The 20,062-nt window shown below is 35.2% G+C and overlaps 2 protein-coding genes across 7 annotated transcripts in view; both read right to left on the bottom strand.

Annotated features, from left to right (window-relative positions):
- The window catches only part of LOC141510236 (disks large homolog 2-like), a 63,534-nt gene extending 63,167 nt beyond the window's left edge, over positions 1 to 367 (bottom strand). The window contains exon 1 of the mRNA XM_074220236.1: positions 279 to 367. Coding sequence (XP_074076337.1) covers positions 279 to 367 — 89 coding nt within the window. The remainder of the gene's footprint in view (positions 1 to 278) is intronic.
- LOC141508420 (disks large homolog 2) overlaps positions 1 to 20,062 on the bottom strand; it is a 2,787,507-nt gene that overhangs the window by 105,990 nt on the left and 2,661,455 nt on the right. For 2 of the 6 annotated variants that reach the window (XM_074217018.1, XM_074217019.1), the window contains one exon: positions 7,191 to 7,290. The exons of the other annotated variants lie outside the window; for them this stretch is intronic. In XM_074217018.1, the coding sequence (XP_074073119.1) occupies positions 7,191 to 7,290 (100 nt within the window). The remainder of the gene's footprint in view (positions 1 to 7,190; positions 7,291 to 20,062) is intronic. 6 annotated transcript variants of the gene reach the window in all.

Consider the following 20,062-nt stretch of genomic DNA (forward strand, 5'->3'; position numbering starts at 1 on the left):
TGGTATTATAAACCACTCTTTCTCTGAACAATACAGGGACTCCATCTCTAGGAAGGTTTCATTTCCCAAAAGCCTCATATTGTTATAAGGGTAAGAATTCACCTTATGCTTAATCCAAATAATGATTTAAAGAAAAGAAACTATAACCTCTGTCCCATTTTATACTTCCTGCAATTTTTTTAGCATTCCTGGCAACTGCTCTCCAAGAAATCCATTTCCACTGTGAAATGCAAATTAATCTTACAAAAGCAATCAGGTTTTCCAATCATAGTATTTACCTGTGCTGGACACTGTGGCAAAGACTAGTAAGTAGGTGGTATGGAACCATGGTTATAACCCAACGCTCATAGATGGGTTGCTGCTTCATATGATAAACAAATGGCTTGAATAGACCAAATAAGAGAAGCTTTGGAAAGTCATCTGCTTTTACTTCTGTTGAAATTCATTTTCCAACAGAATTGTTTCACTTTTAAGTTACTAATATTGGATTTTTTCATCACTTTCCTCAAAATATGAATACCAAAAGAGTTAGTAAATTCATCTGTGTAGAGAACTTCCAATGTAGGAATTAGCTCCACTGCTATAAAGCATAACCTATACATGCCATACAAATAACTCCTAGTGGATTGTATGAGGCACATGGAAGTTTAGTGGTAAGTATAGGGTCACTCTTAAAGTGGTTGGATTTGAAACCAGGTGCTTCAATTCCAGCATCCCTATTTTCTACTACCTCTATTCTCCCCCCCGCCCAAAGCTCTCCCCTCCAAATTTAAGATATTTAAATATCTCCATGAAATTTTTGAGAGGGGAAAGAATGATGATGACACAAGTTCATACTTGTTTCAAAAGCAACATTTGACACTGGAACACCCATTAAATTAACTCAAATTCTTGAGGATAGAATGCTTCATTCTGCTGTGTCACAAAATATTCTCTTTGATGAGCAGCTTCAGCCAGTTCTGATCATAGTCAAGGTTCTTTGCCAGAGTCCTAACCCATGGGTCAATCTTGAAGAGGTTATTGTGATATCCTTTCTCCAAGCTACAAATCCCAGAGTGATTTCATTTCAAGCCATTTGTCCCAGAGAAGTCCGAGAAGTTTCAGTCATTTTAAAAAAACCACCACAACCAAACTTAAAAAGATCATACAGCAAGCACTGCCAAAGACAAGAGCCACAAACAAAAGCAAGAACTTACTGTAGCTACTTTCGCTATCGCTGGCATTAGAAGAAACATGTTCTGCAAGAACAGTAAAGCAAATTAAAGAGATACCAAGCATTATGGAGCAGCTGAAGCTGAAAGGGAGCTTGATCATGCACAGTCAACAGAAAAGTGAGCAGAAGTGAACTTGGAGCCAGAGAGAATGAGCTCATTCTGGAAAAACTTCAGCTACGTGAGAAAATGAAAATGAAAACTTAATCTCTGGGGATTATGGGGGTCCACCTGCCCAATCACCCACCCATGGATTTTTTAGACATTTTTAGACATTCCATCCTCTTGTTTTTTCTCCAACAAGAACCAATTCTTCAGGTACATTAAAATTACCCAATTACACTGCTTGTCCTGTTCACACATCATTGATTTCCCAGGTTACTTTGACAAAGGCTGGTGTGTTCAGGCATGATGATTTTTTAATTATGAAAAGCCTCTTTTTAGCCTGAAGGGACAATTTACATGCAGGATCTTCTATCTTTCCAACTAGCTGTTTGTCTTTGTGTAGGAGTTCCTAGATAATGCATAATGTCCTTTACTAGTATGAATGTTTATTGGTTGTTTTTTTTTTTTTTTTTTGACATTTTCTAAGAAATAATTGCAGGAAGGGAAACAGTTGAAATAATTTTCGGTTTTGGTTCATGAGAGTAAAAGTGAATGGTGAGCAACTGAATCACTTGTAGATTCTATTCATGAGTTACATATTCATTGGTTTTCTTCCAAGAGAGTAATTGTTTGAATGGTGGCTCCCTAACAAAGAGATGGATGAATGCTAGCACATGAAAAAAAAATAAATATAAGAAAGCATATCTCAGGGATCATATGGATTTTACTACATAAATTAGGCTCTTATTTTCCAACCTCACCTCATTCCCTCCTGGTTATTATATTTGTATTTATGGTTTGGATTATTAAGTTGTTGAATTAGTTGCCTTATCAAAAAATTTCTATTCTAGAGGACATAGTTATTACTTATCTGCATTTTAAATATTTTTACATTTTTCTCATCAATAAACAATTACAATGGATCAGTAATGGATGACTACAATCTCCTTGGATGAATGCCTATGTGAGATGTCATTTTGGTTTTTATATGTAAAAATATTATAATGTATTTAATATTATGCATTTTCTCTGGCCTGTTAGACTGTTTTTTGGAAGCATGTGCTAATGAGGACAAAAATCTTTGGGTCAGACCCCCACAAAGGCTATTTGCTTGACATTTTTTTTTTTCTGATTATAACTGTAGCCCCTAATCTTGGGTATGTCACACCATATAGTTGACATGGGGGAATTGGGAAAGAAAGTACAAACTGACTAATTAGTGCACATTCAACCCTATTAATGCCAAAACAATTCAAAATTATATATTTTACTAACTGTGGGGCAATAGTGCCATATATGTGTGTGTATATATATATATATATATATATATATATATACATACATACATATATATGAACATTTTTAATTTATAATAATAGAATTTAAGGAATTTAGAAGTTTCTAGTTTACAGTCATTATTGAAAACATTTCTAATAACATCATGTACTTATCAATGACACCCTTATAATATCAAATTGATTAACCCTCTCAATTCTCAAATATATTATCTAGAGAAGATTGTCTTCATGAAGAATGATAGCTAGATTTAAACCACATCCATAGAAGACTCAAATCCCTGAATATTTCAATAGTCATCTGATAGTATTAATTGGAAGAGTTTAATGAGTCTTGAAATAATTAAAAAAATTGCTCATTAACTCATTTCCAAGAGGGTATCAAGCACATGTTTGAAATGCTCACAACACCTGGTCTTAAGTGATCTTAATTTATTGATCTTAATAACTGTGTTACAAAGGTTTGGGTTTTTTCCCTTCCAAGATTGACAATTAGTCAGACCCCTCTCATTATGGCTGACATTATCTCTCTAGCAGTCAGAATTTGGGCTTCAGCCTTAATTATTATATAGATGACAACATGAGTATTTAATTCAAGTAGGAAAATTGTTTGATGAAAGAAGTTCAAATTCATAACAGCATGCAGATAAGACATAGTTGATTTTTCTTCTCTGTCTAGAAGCTAGAAGACTTTTGTTTAAAGACTGAAAATCTTAGTTAATCATCTGGATGGACATTTAAAGGCAGAGATTTTTGATTTTCTTAAAAAATAAAGACTAAAAAAGTATCTTATTTACATGGGCAGAAACTGGATCCATAGAATCATAGATCTCATTTTTAAATCCTGCCCCCAAGGCCTTGGATATTAAAAAGAAAAGTTAACATAACAACACCTTAGCATTTAAATTTTATAAAATGCTTTAAAGACTATGAATACATATATTTAAAATCACTTTGTTTAATATTTTTAGAAGAAAAACAGAATCTTAAGACTTTTTATGTAGCCCTTTAGAACTGAATAGCCAGCTAAAGCCTTTATAAAAAAAATTAAGTGATAAGCATAGTCATTTTAGCTATCAAAACTATTTGTTCTTTATTTGTAATGGTATTTTAACTCACTTTTCATATAGCTATGTATTTGCTTTTGAATACTATTAGATGTTATATATTCAACTTAGATTTAAGAATGCAGTTCAGGGGCGGCTAGGTGGCGTAGTGGATAAAGCACTGGCCCTGGAGTCAGGAGTACCTGGGTTCAAATCTGGTCTCAGACACTTAATAATTACCAAGCTGTGTGGCCTTGGGCAAGCCACTTAACCCAATTTGCCTTGCAAAAATATAAAAAATGAATAAAAAAAGAATGCAGTTCAGATAGATATGAAATGTAGTAACATTGAATTTTTGTTTAAAATTCTTTGCATTGAACCTCATGTGTTCTAGAAAAAACATAACCAGGGTACTCCATTATTATTTTTGGATTTGGACCAAGAAAAGGAACTAAGAGTAAGTGAAGCTTCAGTTACATGCTTTTATCAAAGTTTATTGGCCACTGAATCACAGCCTTGGATGGCATATCGGTGCCACATCCTTGTCACTAGTTATGTTAATGCTCTAAAGCATTCTGGATGGTTGGACATTACTTTTATGTTTTAAAGAGACAGGGAATAAAATTTTACAATTTGCTCTGTCAGAAAATTATTCCTTAACCAAATTTAAGATTATGGCTTAGCCCTTAAAGAAAGCTATGGAGCGTCCTAGCAATTTCTCTTCATATGAATTGAAGTCAAACTTTTCTTATTTTTCCTACTGAATGGTTTCCTAAAATATGCTATATATAATTCTTTTTCCCCCAAGACTTCCAAGTGATTTCTGACATGATAATCAATATTTGATCAGTAAAATAAGATTATCTATGACAATAATCTTTACTCTTCAATTAAAGAAAATAAAATACACATCATGAGCAAAATTCTATGTTTGCTCTCTTATTTCAGGGTCTATAGATAAAATCTAAATGCAGGTAAGGGGGTCTGGAAGGGTTGGACAATTTCAGTCAGCTGATTTTTAGATATCTACCTGGATCTCATTTTTGTCTATAATGCATTTATAAATATGCAATCAGTCTGACTGAATTATAATCCTTTCTGTGTGAAACTGTCCATCTATACATCTTTCTCATTTTTGTTTGTTGGAGTTATTAGGCCAGTTGTGATTATAATTTTCAATTTTTAAGAAATTTCAATAGAATTTTTTATTATCTTTAAGAGTACTACATGCCAAGATTTTGTTGATGTATGCCCAAGTTTCCTTTTTTTCACTTCACAAGCCAATGTTAAAGTACCCCATTGGTCAAGGATCCCAGAAGATAAAGTTTTCATCTTTAAAGAGATAATAAGCAGCTACTCAGGACCCGATTTTCTTCTTTTATTTCTGAGAAGCTGTATCACAATGAAGAATTTTGGAAAATGAACAATGAGTTTTGCATCATTGGCTTAAGTGACTCTGGAAAACAGAGCCCGATCCAATGTTTTTTGCTTTGAACATAAGAAATGACCAGCTTCTGAGAATTTTGCACTGTTATTAAAGAAAGCACACTGAATATGTGATGCAGTTGCAAAGAAATTACAAAATTTCTAGACTCTTATTTGGTGCCTAAGTGATAGAAGCAGCATTGAAGGAAGAAAAAAAAACAGGCAGTGTACTATGGTGGTTAAGTGAGGTTATTAATTTAGAAGAATGAGGAACTACCTTATGCATTCTTATGACATTAATTCTACAGACTAGATGAATTCTAATTGGTTAGCTTTGTCATTCTAGACCACAAAATGGAGAACCTGACCATCAGATTATTATTTAATGCAGTTAATAAATTACTGATAGACAAATGAATGTTTCCCAAACTGTATTATACAAACTCTTCAAGCCGGATCACTGTAAGTCAGAAAAAGAAATCAGTTAAGGTTAGATCACAAAGGCATGTTCATGAAAGATCACATGGCTCAGTATTTACTTTCTGTGTCCCCCTTACCTATGAAACAGTGACTCTTGCAAATAGCACAGCACTAACCAACTGCGGGAATGAGGAATTCAATTACATAATCTTTTGTGAAAATCCCAAAGCAAGAAAACAAACTACATTTCTACTCTAATGTTCTAGAACCCTTTGGTTGTTCTTCCAGTCAATGTGGGTTCTTCCTCTTTGCAAGGCTACTAGGCAACAGAGAAAAGTGATGCAAGTGTGTGCATCAGGAACCGTGTTGAGAGCACCACAGGATCAGAAATGGAAGATGTTCCCCTTGAAAGAAGTTAGAGTGCCTAGCACATTATGTTGTTTAATGTTGACATGCAGAACAAAACAACTGAAAACTATTTTGGGTGGAGGGTGGTAGGGTGGGGAGCATTCACAGCTGGGTTACAAATGAAACTTGTGGGCATGCTAGGAGTAGAAGGACCTCAGAAAAGAAACAAAAGTCAAACTGAAAAGTAAAGGAGGAGGGAAGGAAATTAAAAAAATAATAAAGAAAAATAAAGAAAAATAAAGAAAAGAAGGAAAAGGAAAGTTACAGTGACCATTCCTGGGAACTTACTCAGAGTCTTTGTTCCATAACCGTCCGTCACCTAATCCGGGGATGTCCTGCATGGAAGTCCCCAGAGAGAGCAATGAGAGAGGAAGAACAGTCGTAGAAGAGGAAGGAAGAAGTCAGTGGAATTGAAATGGATACTACCATGACAGACCATGTTGACTAAGCAATCTGGATCCTTGCTTTCTCTCTCTCTCTCTCTCTCTCTCTCTCTTTCTCTGCTCTCATTTTTTTTTTTTTTGGAAACAACTTTCACCCCAAATCTACAGTTAGAGACTCACTCTGGTTTTTTTTCCCAAGAAAAATCAGAGCTCCAAAAGTAAAATGATACAAACAAAGAAAATTTAAGCAAAAAGCAAATGGAGCCCAGTCAACACTACACAAAATATACCAAGTACACAAAAATCAAATTCCACTTAGATTTTCACAACAAATCCACAGATTTACTGGTTGAGATTGAGTGCAAACTGCTGGACAAACTTAAATTTAATTTATGATTTAAAAGAAAACAAAACAAAAGAAGTTCAACTCTATTAGATGTTGATAGCCAACAGAGATAACGAGCAAACTTTTGACTAGCCTTCCAAAATAGGAATGCAGAAATAGACATCAGGGTCTCTTTTCCAATTTATATCAGATTATCGCATTCTTTTGAGAATTCAAATGGATAAAATACAAGCCCAAACAAAGGTATGATATGACTGAAGATTGAATTCTTTGACCAAGATTTCCGGCCAGGATTTTGATGAGTCTCTTCATAGTTTTTTTTTTTTTTTTTTTTTTGGAGGAATAAATGACATTCCAAAGAAATAGAGCTTGAGCTAGATCCAGAAAGCAGTCAATCACTGGTCACAGTAGTAATACCTCACCTGCCTGCCTCACCTGTCCTGTTTGTTTGCCTAGACATGTGGGGGAGGTTGTGCCATGGGTGTTGTGCTTCCTGTTAAAGTTGGCTGTGCGTGTGCTGTGTGTGACATTTTCTCCAAGAGTCTACTTACGTTCTGGATCACTGGTTTCCTGCTCACTCTGCTCCTTGCTCTTGTAGAATGGGAATTTTCGTGAAAAGATGAAGCTCTTTTTACGCTTGTCATTGAATGACTGTGAAGGAGAAAAGGCATGGGGCAAAAACAGGGACGTCTAATTGTTGTCACGCTCATGCTGACAAAACAACTAGTTTGTAAAAGTAGAGACAACTGCAGTGATGCAAATTGGGCTTCTTAAAAATAATGGCGGGGTAGCACCAAAGAGTCATTCTTTAATAGAAAGTACTGGGAAATTTGAAGGCAACCCCTTTAAAAACATCAGATCATTGATGACATCAAGAAGATCTCTTCTGGTGAAACACTTCGCAGAAAACAAGAAGTAGAAAAAAGTTTCCCTAAAGAATTAAAATGATTTTGATTTCATGAAGTCTGCTTCAGGATGAGAAATTAAGTTTTTTAAATGTGAATGAAATTTTAAAATATTTAAAAATTTTGAAATTTCACATACATATGAATTTTAGATTTTTAGAGTTGGATGAGAACTTAGAGATGATTTCAACTTCTCATTTTACAGATGAAGAAATTCTGGCCTAGAAGGGACAGATGTGTCACTGAATGGAGATAAGTTGTTCTCAAGGTGCAAGAATTAATTACATAGGTGGAAAATACTATATAATGAGTATTAGAACACTAATGGGACTGATTTTTAAATAAATGTATTCTCTTCTTTCAGAGTCATCACTTTGAAAAGTTATACACTTATTTCAACTGATGCTTCCATTATTCAGAATGGTCTTGGAACTCTTAGTAGATTCAATTATCAGTCAGAACTCCCTTCTAGCTCATTTATCATCTCTCTTCAAAATTCCTCTTAGAACCTTGGAATTTTTATATCAGAGACAAGTTATAAACTAACAACATTACTTTAGAGTCCTGCTTCAATTTTTTTTCTTAAAGAAAAAAGGATCTTTCTTGGCTTTGTTACTTTATTATATGACATTTCAAATGAGCTGCAAGGCAGTGTGCATTGAACTAATAGGAGAAAGAATAGTTTGGGGATCAGAGGAACTTGGGTTTAGATCACTGTTTACTTACTACCTGTGTAATTTTGGTTAATTTGCTTAACCTTGTCATCTGTAAAATGAAAGGAATAGATCTGGTGTAGTAGAAATAGAAATAAATTTTGAGTCAAATGATCCTAGTTCAAATCTTTGCTTTGTTACTTAAAATTTCTGTGACTTTGATCAAGTCACTTAATGTCTTGGGTCAGTTTTTTCATTTGTAAAATTAAGGGTTTGGACAAAATGATCTTCAAGGTCCCTTTTGGCTCTAAATATATGATCTTACGGTGCTATGTCTGCTTTTTAAGTCTCTGCTCCTATGACTCTGAGGTATTTAAAAAAAAAGTCAAGTTTGCTCTAACAGTAGAGGTCATGAAGGATAAACAGAATTATGGGAACAGTTTAATAATGGTGATCTCATTGAAATAAGTATATATCTTTTCTAGGCATGAGTTTGAAAAAGAGAACAAATATGGAAATATATAGGGTTTGTTCTTAATTTGAGGATTAATCATAATACTTCAACTATACCTCCTGATTAATTTAGTGTGCGGTGTGAGATTTAGGACTTGTTCAACTCATCTAAAAGGCATACATTCTTTCTTGGTGGTATTCTGCTTTCATTCTTCCAATATTATTTTTTTTTATGATATGCAACTGTCACACAATACTCTTGTCTGTTAGAAAAATAGACTCAAGGCACGGGAATTTAGGTGTAAATATTATTATAAGATTAGATTACATGGATTGTCATTAGGAATAAAAATACATTGCTTGATAGATTCTAGAAATTGGAGCCATTTAGAGGACTAAAATTTAGAATATTATAAATCTTTTAAAAACAGTTAATAACAAAATGGGTGGCACATTTTCTTTTGGAACAATAGAGAGCATCATCTCAGAGTTCATTCTTGTTCCAAAACCAGATTTGTTTAGTCTAGACTTTACAATTTGGTGGTAAATCCTCATCCAAAGACAATGTTGGTAAACTATGGAGATTTTCAGAGTTTAAAGGGGGAAAAATCCTTACAGCAAAAAATGAATAATACTGTTGCATCACTCCAGTTTGATAACACTTTTACAGTTCAAGCATATTTAAACTTCAGTAACTGAAAACAACAACAACAACAAAAAAATACCATGTCAGAATTAATGATTTGTGATTGTCAGACATTCAACTTGAACTTCATGGGTGACCGTCATGCAAAAAGAAAACAGGTTTCATGCAGTTTGGAAACAATGCCAACAGGAAATAAAGCCTGAGAACAAAGTGGAGACACAAAAGAACGAAAAAGGATATGGTGGTGGGCCCCAAACTGGGTCCGCATGCAAACCAATTCATTTTATGGTCTATCAGGGACCAAATGAAAATGCCAATGTGTTTTCCGTGATCAGTTCTCGTCTTTTAAATCAAGATGTAATGTGTTTACATTTCTCAAGTATGAAAATGTTGTGTATCATGAGTCATCTGATTTTGACAATAATAATAATAATAATAATAGTAATAATAATAAATACTGGCCACCACACTTGTAAAATAACAAAAAATACAAAATAATACCTCAAAAATAAAATCATCTACAACATCAGTTTTATTACCAAATGCCGTTTCATATTGGAATTAAAGAGAAAATAATGAAATTGAAATAATTAAGTTTTTCTGTGGTTTCATATAGACACAAAATTAAAACATCATTTTAGTTTATAGTTACATATTCAAAATAACATTAAAACACCTTTTTTTTGATAAAAGCAAACATTTCCCCAAATTTTAATAAACATTCTTAAAGCTAAATGTTTCAACCAGGAGGGGTTTTTGTTGCTGTCATTTATCTTTTATAATCTGACCTGTGATTTTATCACAAGTGTAGTGAATACTCTTGTTATTATAAACTCCCTCCAATGATGCAGATTTGGCAATTGGTTGCAATTTATAGTTTTAGAAAATTACTGATGGGGCACTGGGAGCATAAGCTAAGTGAAATGGGTATCAGAGGTAAGATGTGAATCCTGGTCTTTTTGATTACAAAGCCAGTTCTTGAACCTCTATCACATACATTATAGGACTGTACTGAAATGATCTTTCTGTTTGCTACAATATTAATGCATTATGTCATTATATAAGCTTTCTCCCTGCTGTATTTTTTTTGATTTAGAAAAGCAAAATCTGTTATACCATTTTAGATGAAAGTAATAAATTAGCAGTTTTACTATTTATAACAAACATACATCTTTAATAGGCTGGGTATAAAATTGTATTTTCACCCATATCCAATAATTATTTCTCTGTAACAATTCTACAAAATTCTAATCTATTAAAATATAAGTATCATTTTATAATTGATTAAAAGATAATTTTAGGCAATCCTAGAGTTTTATTTTAAATAATATTTAAATGTTCACAGAATGAAAACATTCCTATGGGAACATTTATAGATAAAGAAGACCTTCAAAACTGTTAAACTGCACTTTGTCCTGTTAAAAGCCATCTCATACTTTTTTACCTTCTAACATTTGTACATGGCGACACCTTTGCTGTAAATGCCCTTCCTTCCATTTTGCAACTTTTACAAATCAACTTTAAAGATGCTCCTTATATCAAGAAATTTTCTTTGGTCTCTGCTTCTATTCAGAAGAGTATGTTCTCTCCCCCCCCCCCCCCCCCCCAACTTTATTTGTCCTTTTCCTATGCATTTCACATAACAGTCTATTTTGTGTTTTGGTACTTGTGACACCAGTCTGGGATATAAGTATATGAGATCCTTGAGAAATAAAAAAATCATCCTTGTTCCCCATCTTCCCTTCCAACATCCAGCAATGTAGCCCAAAATAGAGTCTTACCTCCCCTTTGGTTGATGTTTAATAAAAGTTGTCGTTTAAATGTCTGTTGACCTTAGAAATTTATAGTTGCTGCACATGGGCGAATTAAATCTAAGAATTTCATTTCAGATTATTTAGTTAACTTCTCATGGATCCATACAAGGATTCAGAGCATATTCAGTGTAACAAGAGTACTACTCTTCTCAATTAACACTGCATTTCGTATTTTAAAAAGTTGCTTATTTTTGCTTCAGTGCTTATATTTCCACAGTCCACTGAGCCCTTATTTGTTTAAACTTACAACTGTAATATGCTGTTGAATTAACTGGGCTTTTTTAGTCTTGTTATCAATCTATAGTTCACAGAATAATAGGGATCAGAGATCTCAAACTCAAAGGGAGAGGCCATTCAGTCCAATTTTCTCATTTTACAGTTGGGAAAACTGAGGCCCAGAAAGGATGAGATTTGTCCAAGGTCATCAGGAATGAGGAAGGATTTGAAAATAAATACTTTGGTTCTAGGTCAATGTTCTTTTCACTACATCATGGGACAACAGATATTTCTAAATAGACTATATTAATTTGTAGCATTTATAAAAGAGTGGGAAAACTAAAACCAAGCTCTTATGCAATAGATTAATGATGAGTAATTACAAAGGAATTTTCTCTTTTCCATTCCCCCAAACTCCAAGGTGGGGGAAAAGGTACAGTACACTTAATTTCTGTGAAGTATAAACATTTCTTGCCTTAGAATGAAAGAGAACATATAAGTACCCCAGGTCTTTTGTTCTTCTCATTCTATAGCTGTAGATTTAATACTTTTTTATGTTGTGACAGACACTAAAGGCCCTCTACAGAGAAGGCAGATTCCTTCCTTGGCCTCCAGAATCCCCCAAGTTCCTGGGTCAAGGGACATGATACTGACACAAGCCACAACCTCCTGGCAAAGGGAGACTGAGATAAAATGAGGATCTTCTCTAGAAAATCACAACTTAAAATTTCCAGAGATGGATGGCTGGTCCATGAAATTTTTTCCTTCTTCCCTGGAAAATACGGAATACATGGATTGTTTTCCCTTCTCATCTTCCTAAACTCTTCCCTCCCACACACCTCCTCAAGTTTTAGACCATCAAATTTTTTCTACCATAACCCCCCAAATAAGACATAGATCTAAGAGGGATCTGAGAGAATCTGGAACAAATACCTTATTTTACAGAGACGGCTGGGCGATATGGTAGATAGACCACTGGACATGGAGTTGGGAGTCTGAATCCTGCCTTAAACATTTGCTAGCTGTGCAATTGGGAGTAAGTCTGACCTCTCTCCGCCTCAGTTTACCCACTGGAAAGGTGAGGATAACAATTGTTGTGAGGATCAAATGGGATAATGATTAAAGTGTCTTGCAAACTTAAAATGGTAGAATTAAATAGTTAACCTCTCTGTGACTCATCTAAAATACAGATTTGAGGGGTCTCTTTCATGTCTAAATATGTGAGCTCATAATTTGGAATTATAAATAAGAGAAAAAACAGAGAAGCAGGGTGCTTAAGTAATTTCTCAAAAGTCATATAGTTAGAAAACATAAGTAGTATCTGAATTCAGGTTGTTGACTGCAGAACCCTTGTTTATTCCCCTGTATCATATGAATGTACTCAACAGAATTTATATTGAAAAATCACAATGAATGAATCCTTGAGGCTAGCTCCTTTACTTTGGGGAGAAATGTCTTTATTTTTAATTTCCATTTTCTCCAAACCTTCAAACCACTTGCCTTCTTATTTTAGTTTCTCCTCTTCTTTCCCCTACTTACTACTAGTCCTTCAATAGTAGTGGAGTGTGAGTTGCACAATTATGTTTATTATAGTGAGGTGTATGCTCTATGAGGAATCCCTCTTACTTTCCTTTAGACCAGAATCATTTCATACCAGGTTGTGATTTATAGGAAATAGGACTACTGGAGATGGTCTGCTTGTTGCAAGAGTCTCAACCTTATATGGGTTTTGATTCCTCCCATATCAATGAGGCATCATGGCACATCATCAATACCAGGCAAGTACTAGCTTGTGCTATGTGGTAACCAAATGTGACTATCAGATACATCCTAAATTGTCTTTCATGGGTTAGGCAGTATAGCCTTTCCTTGCAAACCTTCCATCTTTGAATTGTGAGCTACATATCAGCATGATACAACTGGCAATAGCTTTAATACCAGGATGATGTCAGCTTGCCATTCTTCCCTCTAACTACACACTTCTCTACCTGTCGAAATTCAATCTATCCTTTGAGGTCCAAGTATCAAACCTCTCCATCCCGAAATTTTCCTGATTGCCCCAGTGTGAAATGATTCCTTCCTCATCTGCTATCATCTCACTTTATGAACAAATCTCATTTTAATTTCTAGTGATGATTGCATCCAGGTCTTGTATCTCCAATTCTGCCTCTGACTTCTTGAAATTGGGGGTTGTGCCCTATTTAAAGCTGTATCAGAGTCTAAGACAAGTTTGAAAAGGAGGTTGAGAAGGATAATGTTTGAGGCCACTAATTCAATTTAGTAGTGAACAAATCAAATGCCTAATATTTGAGAGGCTCTGTGCTAAATGTTAGAGATACAGAAAAAGGCAAAAACAGTCCTTTCCTCTCAAAGAGCTCATAGAGTAATAGGGGTGACAACATGCAAATAATTATGCTCAAACAAGATATACCAGGATAAACTGGGGTAACCTAAGGGGGAAAGCCAAAGCATTCCATAAATAATAAATAGTTATTTATTTGAATTTTTGAAAATGTTTAAGATAGAGAAAAATAATTCTAAGCATAAAGAACAAATATCTGTTCAAAGAAATATATGTGTGTACCTTTTAAAATTTTTATGGTATGCATAAGAGGCTACCACTGGGAAGAATTCAAAAGGTGATCATTTGGATGAGAGGGAATAGATAAGATGAGCCAGCAGAATGAAAGGAGAGCTGTCTGAGTATTCCTCCTGACCTAGTGGAGGAGGGAGAAGAATCAAGCTCATCATTTATCAAGATGTGAAATAGAATGGAGCTCCAAAGTTTTAAATGTGTAATATAATAATAACATGCATCACTGGCCATCACCTTGAAGCTGATCTCTGCTTTGGGAAATCAAGAGAGATAAGCAATGCCCCGCCCTCCCCCCAAGAATTGGGAAATTACATCTCTCAAGAGGCTCCCCTTTCATTCTTTCTCAATCAAACTTTTGGGTCAAGTCACAATTTATAAAAATCTATCATACAATGGACTTGTGAGTGATGGGGATAGCTCATTTCAAATGAAGGCATTCGTGAAGTCCTTCCAACAATGAAGTGTGACAGACTCTGTAGAAAAGTTAAACAGATATAGATAATGCATGATCTACAAGATCTGAGAATTTCAAGGTTGGAAGGAACCTTCAAGACCTCTTAGAGTAACCCTTGCTATCTGAGTATAATCATTTGGCTTAAGGCTAGCAACAATTCCAAAAACTAACTAGCCCCCTAGATTCCTTCACTAGACAGGCAGATACTGGCTAATGTGTGCCTCCTCACAGAATACCAGTCTCGGGCTTATCCTCAGTTATGCTGAATTACTCTAGTTATATTTTAGTTTACTTAGATAGACCCTTCTTGACTTCTACAGAAGAATTATTCATTCTCTCACTTGTCACCCATCACTGCTCTGTCTACCTCAAAAGACACCCCCCCCCCAAAACAGAGGCACATTTTTATAAATTTATTAAAAGGATTATTTATGACTACCATACTCAATAAGGCAGCTGGGAGGTATAGTGGGCAGAGTACTGGACCTAGAATCAGGGATATCTGAGTTCAAATGCACCCTTACTTACTGTGTGACTCTGGGCAAGTCATTTAGCCTCTGTCTGTCTCAGTTTTTTTTTTTTTCCTGTAAAATAGGGATAATTGCAATTACCTCCCAGGGTTGTTGTGTGAATCAAATGAAATATTTATATAATACTTTGCAAACTTTAAAATGATTTATAAATGCTGGCTATCTGCTATCTGCTTTTACTAGTTATGTGATTTTTAGATAAATTATATTTTCTTTCTCTTGGAGCCTCACTTTCTTTATCTATAAAATAAGAGGAGGTTGAAGTAGATGAGCTTTAGGTTTCTTCCAACTCTAAGTCCTATGAATTTAAGCCCTCTTAGTTTAGTTTCCTCCCTAAAATAAAAATAATCATTTTATCTATCTCATATTGTAAATGGCTGGATAATGTGAGATTTGAAAAGTGCTTTACAAACATTATTTCTTTTGTTCTTCATATCAACACCTGCCAGGTAGTACTGTTATTATCCCTATTTTTATTCCCTATTTTATAGGAAAACTGAGACAGAGGGTAAGTGCCCAGGATCACACAGTGAATAGGTTCCTGAAGCTGGGGTTTGAATTCAGATCTTCCTAGGTCTTATCAACTGAATCACCTAATTGTCTCTAGATCTAGAATACAGGTCTCATGACTTCTGATCTAATGCCCTTTCTACTTTGCCATTCTATCCATTAAAAATATTATATTTGATTAGGTTTAGAATTAGGATTCAAACTTGATTCCTCTGGCTTCAAAGGCATTCATCTTTCCACTCTATCATACTTCCTTTGAGCTGTCATTTTTAAAAAAAGAGTGAGCCCTTCCCAAACCAAGAGATATCTGATGGCCTAGTACAAGAGTGAAGATGCTAAAAATGGAATTTTCAAAGGGAAAACCACACACACACACACACACACACACACACACACACACATGCACAAAGGAGTTTCACTAGTTTACTCACTTAATATTCTGACTGCAGATAATTGGAGCCTGGAATAATCAGAAATGAAGTCTGAGACATGGAAGAGAAATGCCTTTGGAGATGAATTTATTAACACATTTGTGAAAAAAGCAAGCCTGCTGACAATTTTCAGCTAACCCTCATCTGAAAATCTGTAATGTTTCTCTAATGTGCTTTTCCAGTTTTCTGTTTCTGATTTTGGCATGTAATTCAGTACTGAAGTTGATTTTTAGAGGAAAATATTCTCTTACATCCTTGTAGTTCAATGCTCTGCAATTTTATTGGTTCCTCTTTGGGATTTGGGAAATTGGACTGCAGTGTGATGAAATATAATGAAGTGTAATTTTTGTGGAGGGAGATTGAAGTGTCCCAAATTCCCCAGACCAAGACATGAGAACCTCAGGCTACTAGAATTGTCTTTTTTTTTTTTAAGGTTTTTGCAAGTCAGTGGGGTTAAGTGGCTTGCCCAAGGCCACACAGCTAGGTAATTATTAAATGTCTGAGGCCAAATTTGAACTCAGATACTCCTGACTCCAGGGTCTGTACTCTATCCACTGTACCACCTAGCTGCCCCTAGAATTGTCTTTTTGAAAAACAATATTGGGATTTTCCTCTATTAATTAACTCATGTTTCCAAAGAGTTCAGTTTTACGAAATATTTTGTTTTCAACATCCTTAGGAGGCAAGTGATTCAATTATTATCCCCATTTTTTTGGTTCTTGAATATCCAACTTTTAGTGACCCCATTTGGGGTTTTCTTGGCAAAGATACTGGATGGGTTTGCCATTTGCTTCTCCAGATCATTTTACAGATGAAGAAAGTGAGGCAAACAGGATAAGTGACTTGCCCAGGATGACATGACTGGTAAGTATCTGAAGTCAGAGCTGAACTCAGGAAGATGAATCTCCCTGACTCCAGGTCCAGTGTTATATCCACTAGGTCACCTAGCTGTCACATTGTAGAGCTTTAATAAATGCTTGCTCTCTACTCTCTACTCTAAGGATGCACAAGTCATCAAATCCTGACTCTGTCAATTTACTGTCAGTATGCTTTGGGTGAGTCCCATCTCATCTCTCTACGCTTAGTTCTTTCCAGGTGTGATATTTTATAATCTCATGTATGATCATATCATGCTGAAAAGGCTCCAAGCATAGTACAGAATGATAGACTAAATGACCATTTTTCCAAGGTTCAGTAAGATCTGAGGTTCAAGCATTAATATACCTGTTGGGTTTTTGTTTTTTCATTTTGGTCATAAAATTAGGGGTGAAAAACCTGAGCTATGCCTCAGTGAAGAAACACATATAAAAATGAAATCACAGATCTGGAAAGGATTCAAGTGAAAGTATTAATGAATTGTGGAATGTGATGGTGAATATGCAATAGGATGAAATGACATGGAACCAAATGAGTAATAAACTTTGGCACCATGTTTTCATTATCAGTGATAAAAGTCACTTACAAAAGTAAGTAATGTGAGTCAGGAGTTAAGAATCAAGTTAATCCTAATATACTCAGGAAGCAGGGATTCCCATGGAGCTCCTGTAGAGTGTGATTTGGGGGGCCTTAGTTTCCTCTGTCAAATAAGGAATTGGTTTAGCCAATTTCCAGTTTTAATACCCTATGATTTGTATGTATCACGAGGAAGAAATGATAAAAACATACTCTCCAGTAAATTTAGATAGGTTACAAAGAGTGAGACATTTGGTCCAAACAGATATACTTTTCCTAACTTTGATTTTCTTTCTTTGATAGTCAACTTAGCCAGTAAGTGTTAGTTTAGGACTCAAACCAAAGTCTTCTCACTATTTGTCCTGGAAGAGGGAAGCTGGATGGTTAGAAATGGCCAAGTGGAGATGTCATAGGATTTCAATGGAGGCCAAGAATTAAGTAAGACAAGGTTAGTCTATTAAGGCCCAGAGTGGCTCCAGGATAAAATTCATTCTCAAGTGGGAGGGAATGGATATGATGACCCATAATGGAGTAGAATGAAGTTGGCATGCCTAGGGAAATTCTTGAAGATGATCTGTACTGTCTCTTTCAGTTATCTGATTTATTGGTTCTATGGTTTTTAAAGTTTCAGGTCAATGATCTTTTGGCTGAAAGCTCATTAACACATTACAGTGTGTGCTATGCTCTTCAAAACCATCTCTACAGACAATGAGCAATATTTCAATAAAGCCTCTATTAGTCCACAGTAAAACTCAGTGTACTAGAAAGAATAGAGGACTTCAAGTCAAGATGCCAGGCTTGAATCCTACTGCTGTCTATCAGCAAATTCCATTTCTGAGTCTCAATTTCCTCATCTGTAAAATGGAGGCAACTAGGCAGCACAGAGCACCAGGCTTGAAGTTAGGAAGACTCCTCTTTTTGGGTAGGTCACTTAACCCTGTTTGTTTCAGTTTCCTCATCTGTAAGATGAGCTGGAAAAGGAAATTCCACAAATCCACTATTTGTGCCAAGAAAACCCCAATGGTTTTGGACATCAGAACTGGACAAGACTGAAGGTAACTGAACAACAATTATATGGCACTGTAATAAGTGCTTTAGAAATAGTTTCTCATTTGATCCTCACAACAATCTTATGACATAGTTGCTGTTATTATCCCTATTTTATATTTAGAAAAGTGAAGCAAAGTGAGGATCAAACAACTAATAAGTTTCTGAGGTTGGATTTGAATTCAGGTCTTCTTGTCTCCAGACCCAGTAGAATATGTATGATGTAACCACAAGAATAATACTGCCATATGGAAGGTTCAAGGAGAGTCAAAATTGTTCATGCATTATTGATGATACTATATTTTTATTCTTTTTCTATTGGATGAGGTGTCCATTCTGTCTAGTAGAGGTCACTAACCATTTTTGGTTTCATGGAGCTCTTCTCATTTTTATATGCATAAAACATAGTATATGGGATTGCAATAGGAACCAAATTACATTGAGATACACTTATAAATATATTTTTAAAAAATTTTATAGTTTTCAGGTTAAGAACACATACCATTTATGAAAAAGCACAAGGGAAAAGATCTGGAGAAATCTATTTAAGCAGGTTGGATTAGGTCAAGTCATGCATAACTGATAAATCTAGTCCTTTCCCAGCCTCTCAAACAATCATTTTGCCCAAGAGAAACAACATAATATTGGCAGTGCACTTAGAGAAAGGAAAACTTGGGATCAAAATGTGCCTCAGGCACTAACTAGATGTGGGTCCCTGAGCAAGTCACTTGTAACTTCTCTGTGCCTCAATTTCTTCATATGTAAAATGATAATATTCCATCTAGCTCTAAATTTATGATGGTAACTAGGTGTCAGAGTGGGTAGAGTGGAACTTAAGAGTTTGGAAGATCTTAGTTTCAATTCTATCTCATTCAATTCCTGGCCCACTGTCCTGGACAAGTCATCTTAATCTCAGTTTCCTCATTTGTATTATAGCATTTCACAGGGATCATATGAATTAGCACATATCAAGAACTTTGAAAACCTTAAAGTGAGACATAAATGCTAAGTATATCATCATCATTATAATTATTAACATAATACCCAAAGACAGATATTGAAGCAAGGGATGAAAACTAACAATATAGAATCAGTGCTGCATCAAATAATTAAGTCAGAGAGATCTGACAAGATTGGCACTGTTATTCTGTCCTGAGATTTGGTATGACAAAAGGATACCTGGTGAATATCAGGAGATAAAGGCAGCCAGATCTCAGTCTTATGAGAACTGGATAGTTGTGGAATGTGCAAATCTCTCCTAATACAAGTTCATGAATAGAGTTGGCATGTGTGTATATGCACAGTGTTCCTCCCTGGCTAAGGGCAGCAGGATATCTTAACATGGTGCACATCTTGAAGGGGCAACAGTTGGTGAAACAGGGTAGAGAGTTTACTTGTTTGTGAACTAGACTCATCCCACCCCAAACAATCCAATAGAAGTTGAGCTCTCCTTGCCTGGCCTTTGCAATCCTAGGACTGGACAATTAATTAACACATTAGTGTAGTAAAAATAATAAGAATTAGGGAAAAATCAGTTCCAACAAAATTTTCTCTCCCGTTTGTTCTTGCATAACAACTGGCTCCAGGAATGCCATCTGATCACTTTGTGATCTTTCCACTACTCTCTTCACTCTTGATGTTTTCCTGGAAAGAATGTAATGAGCCAAAGAGGTAGATTCCACAATTGTTGATTCTGTGACAAGGTTTCTTGCTTCA

This window comes from Macrotis lagotis, chromosome 1 (assembly GCF_037893015.1).
Source record: "Macrotis lagotis isolate mMagLag1 chromosome 1, bilby.v1.9.chrom.fasta, whole genome shotgun sequence".
NCBI lineage: Eukaryota > Metazoa > Chordata > Mammalia > Peramelemorphia > Peramelidae > Macrotis > Macrotis lagotis.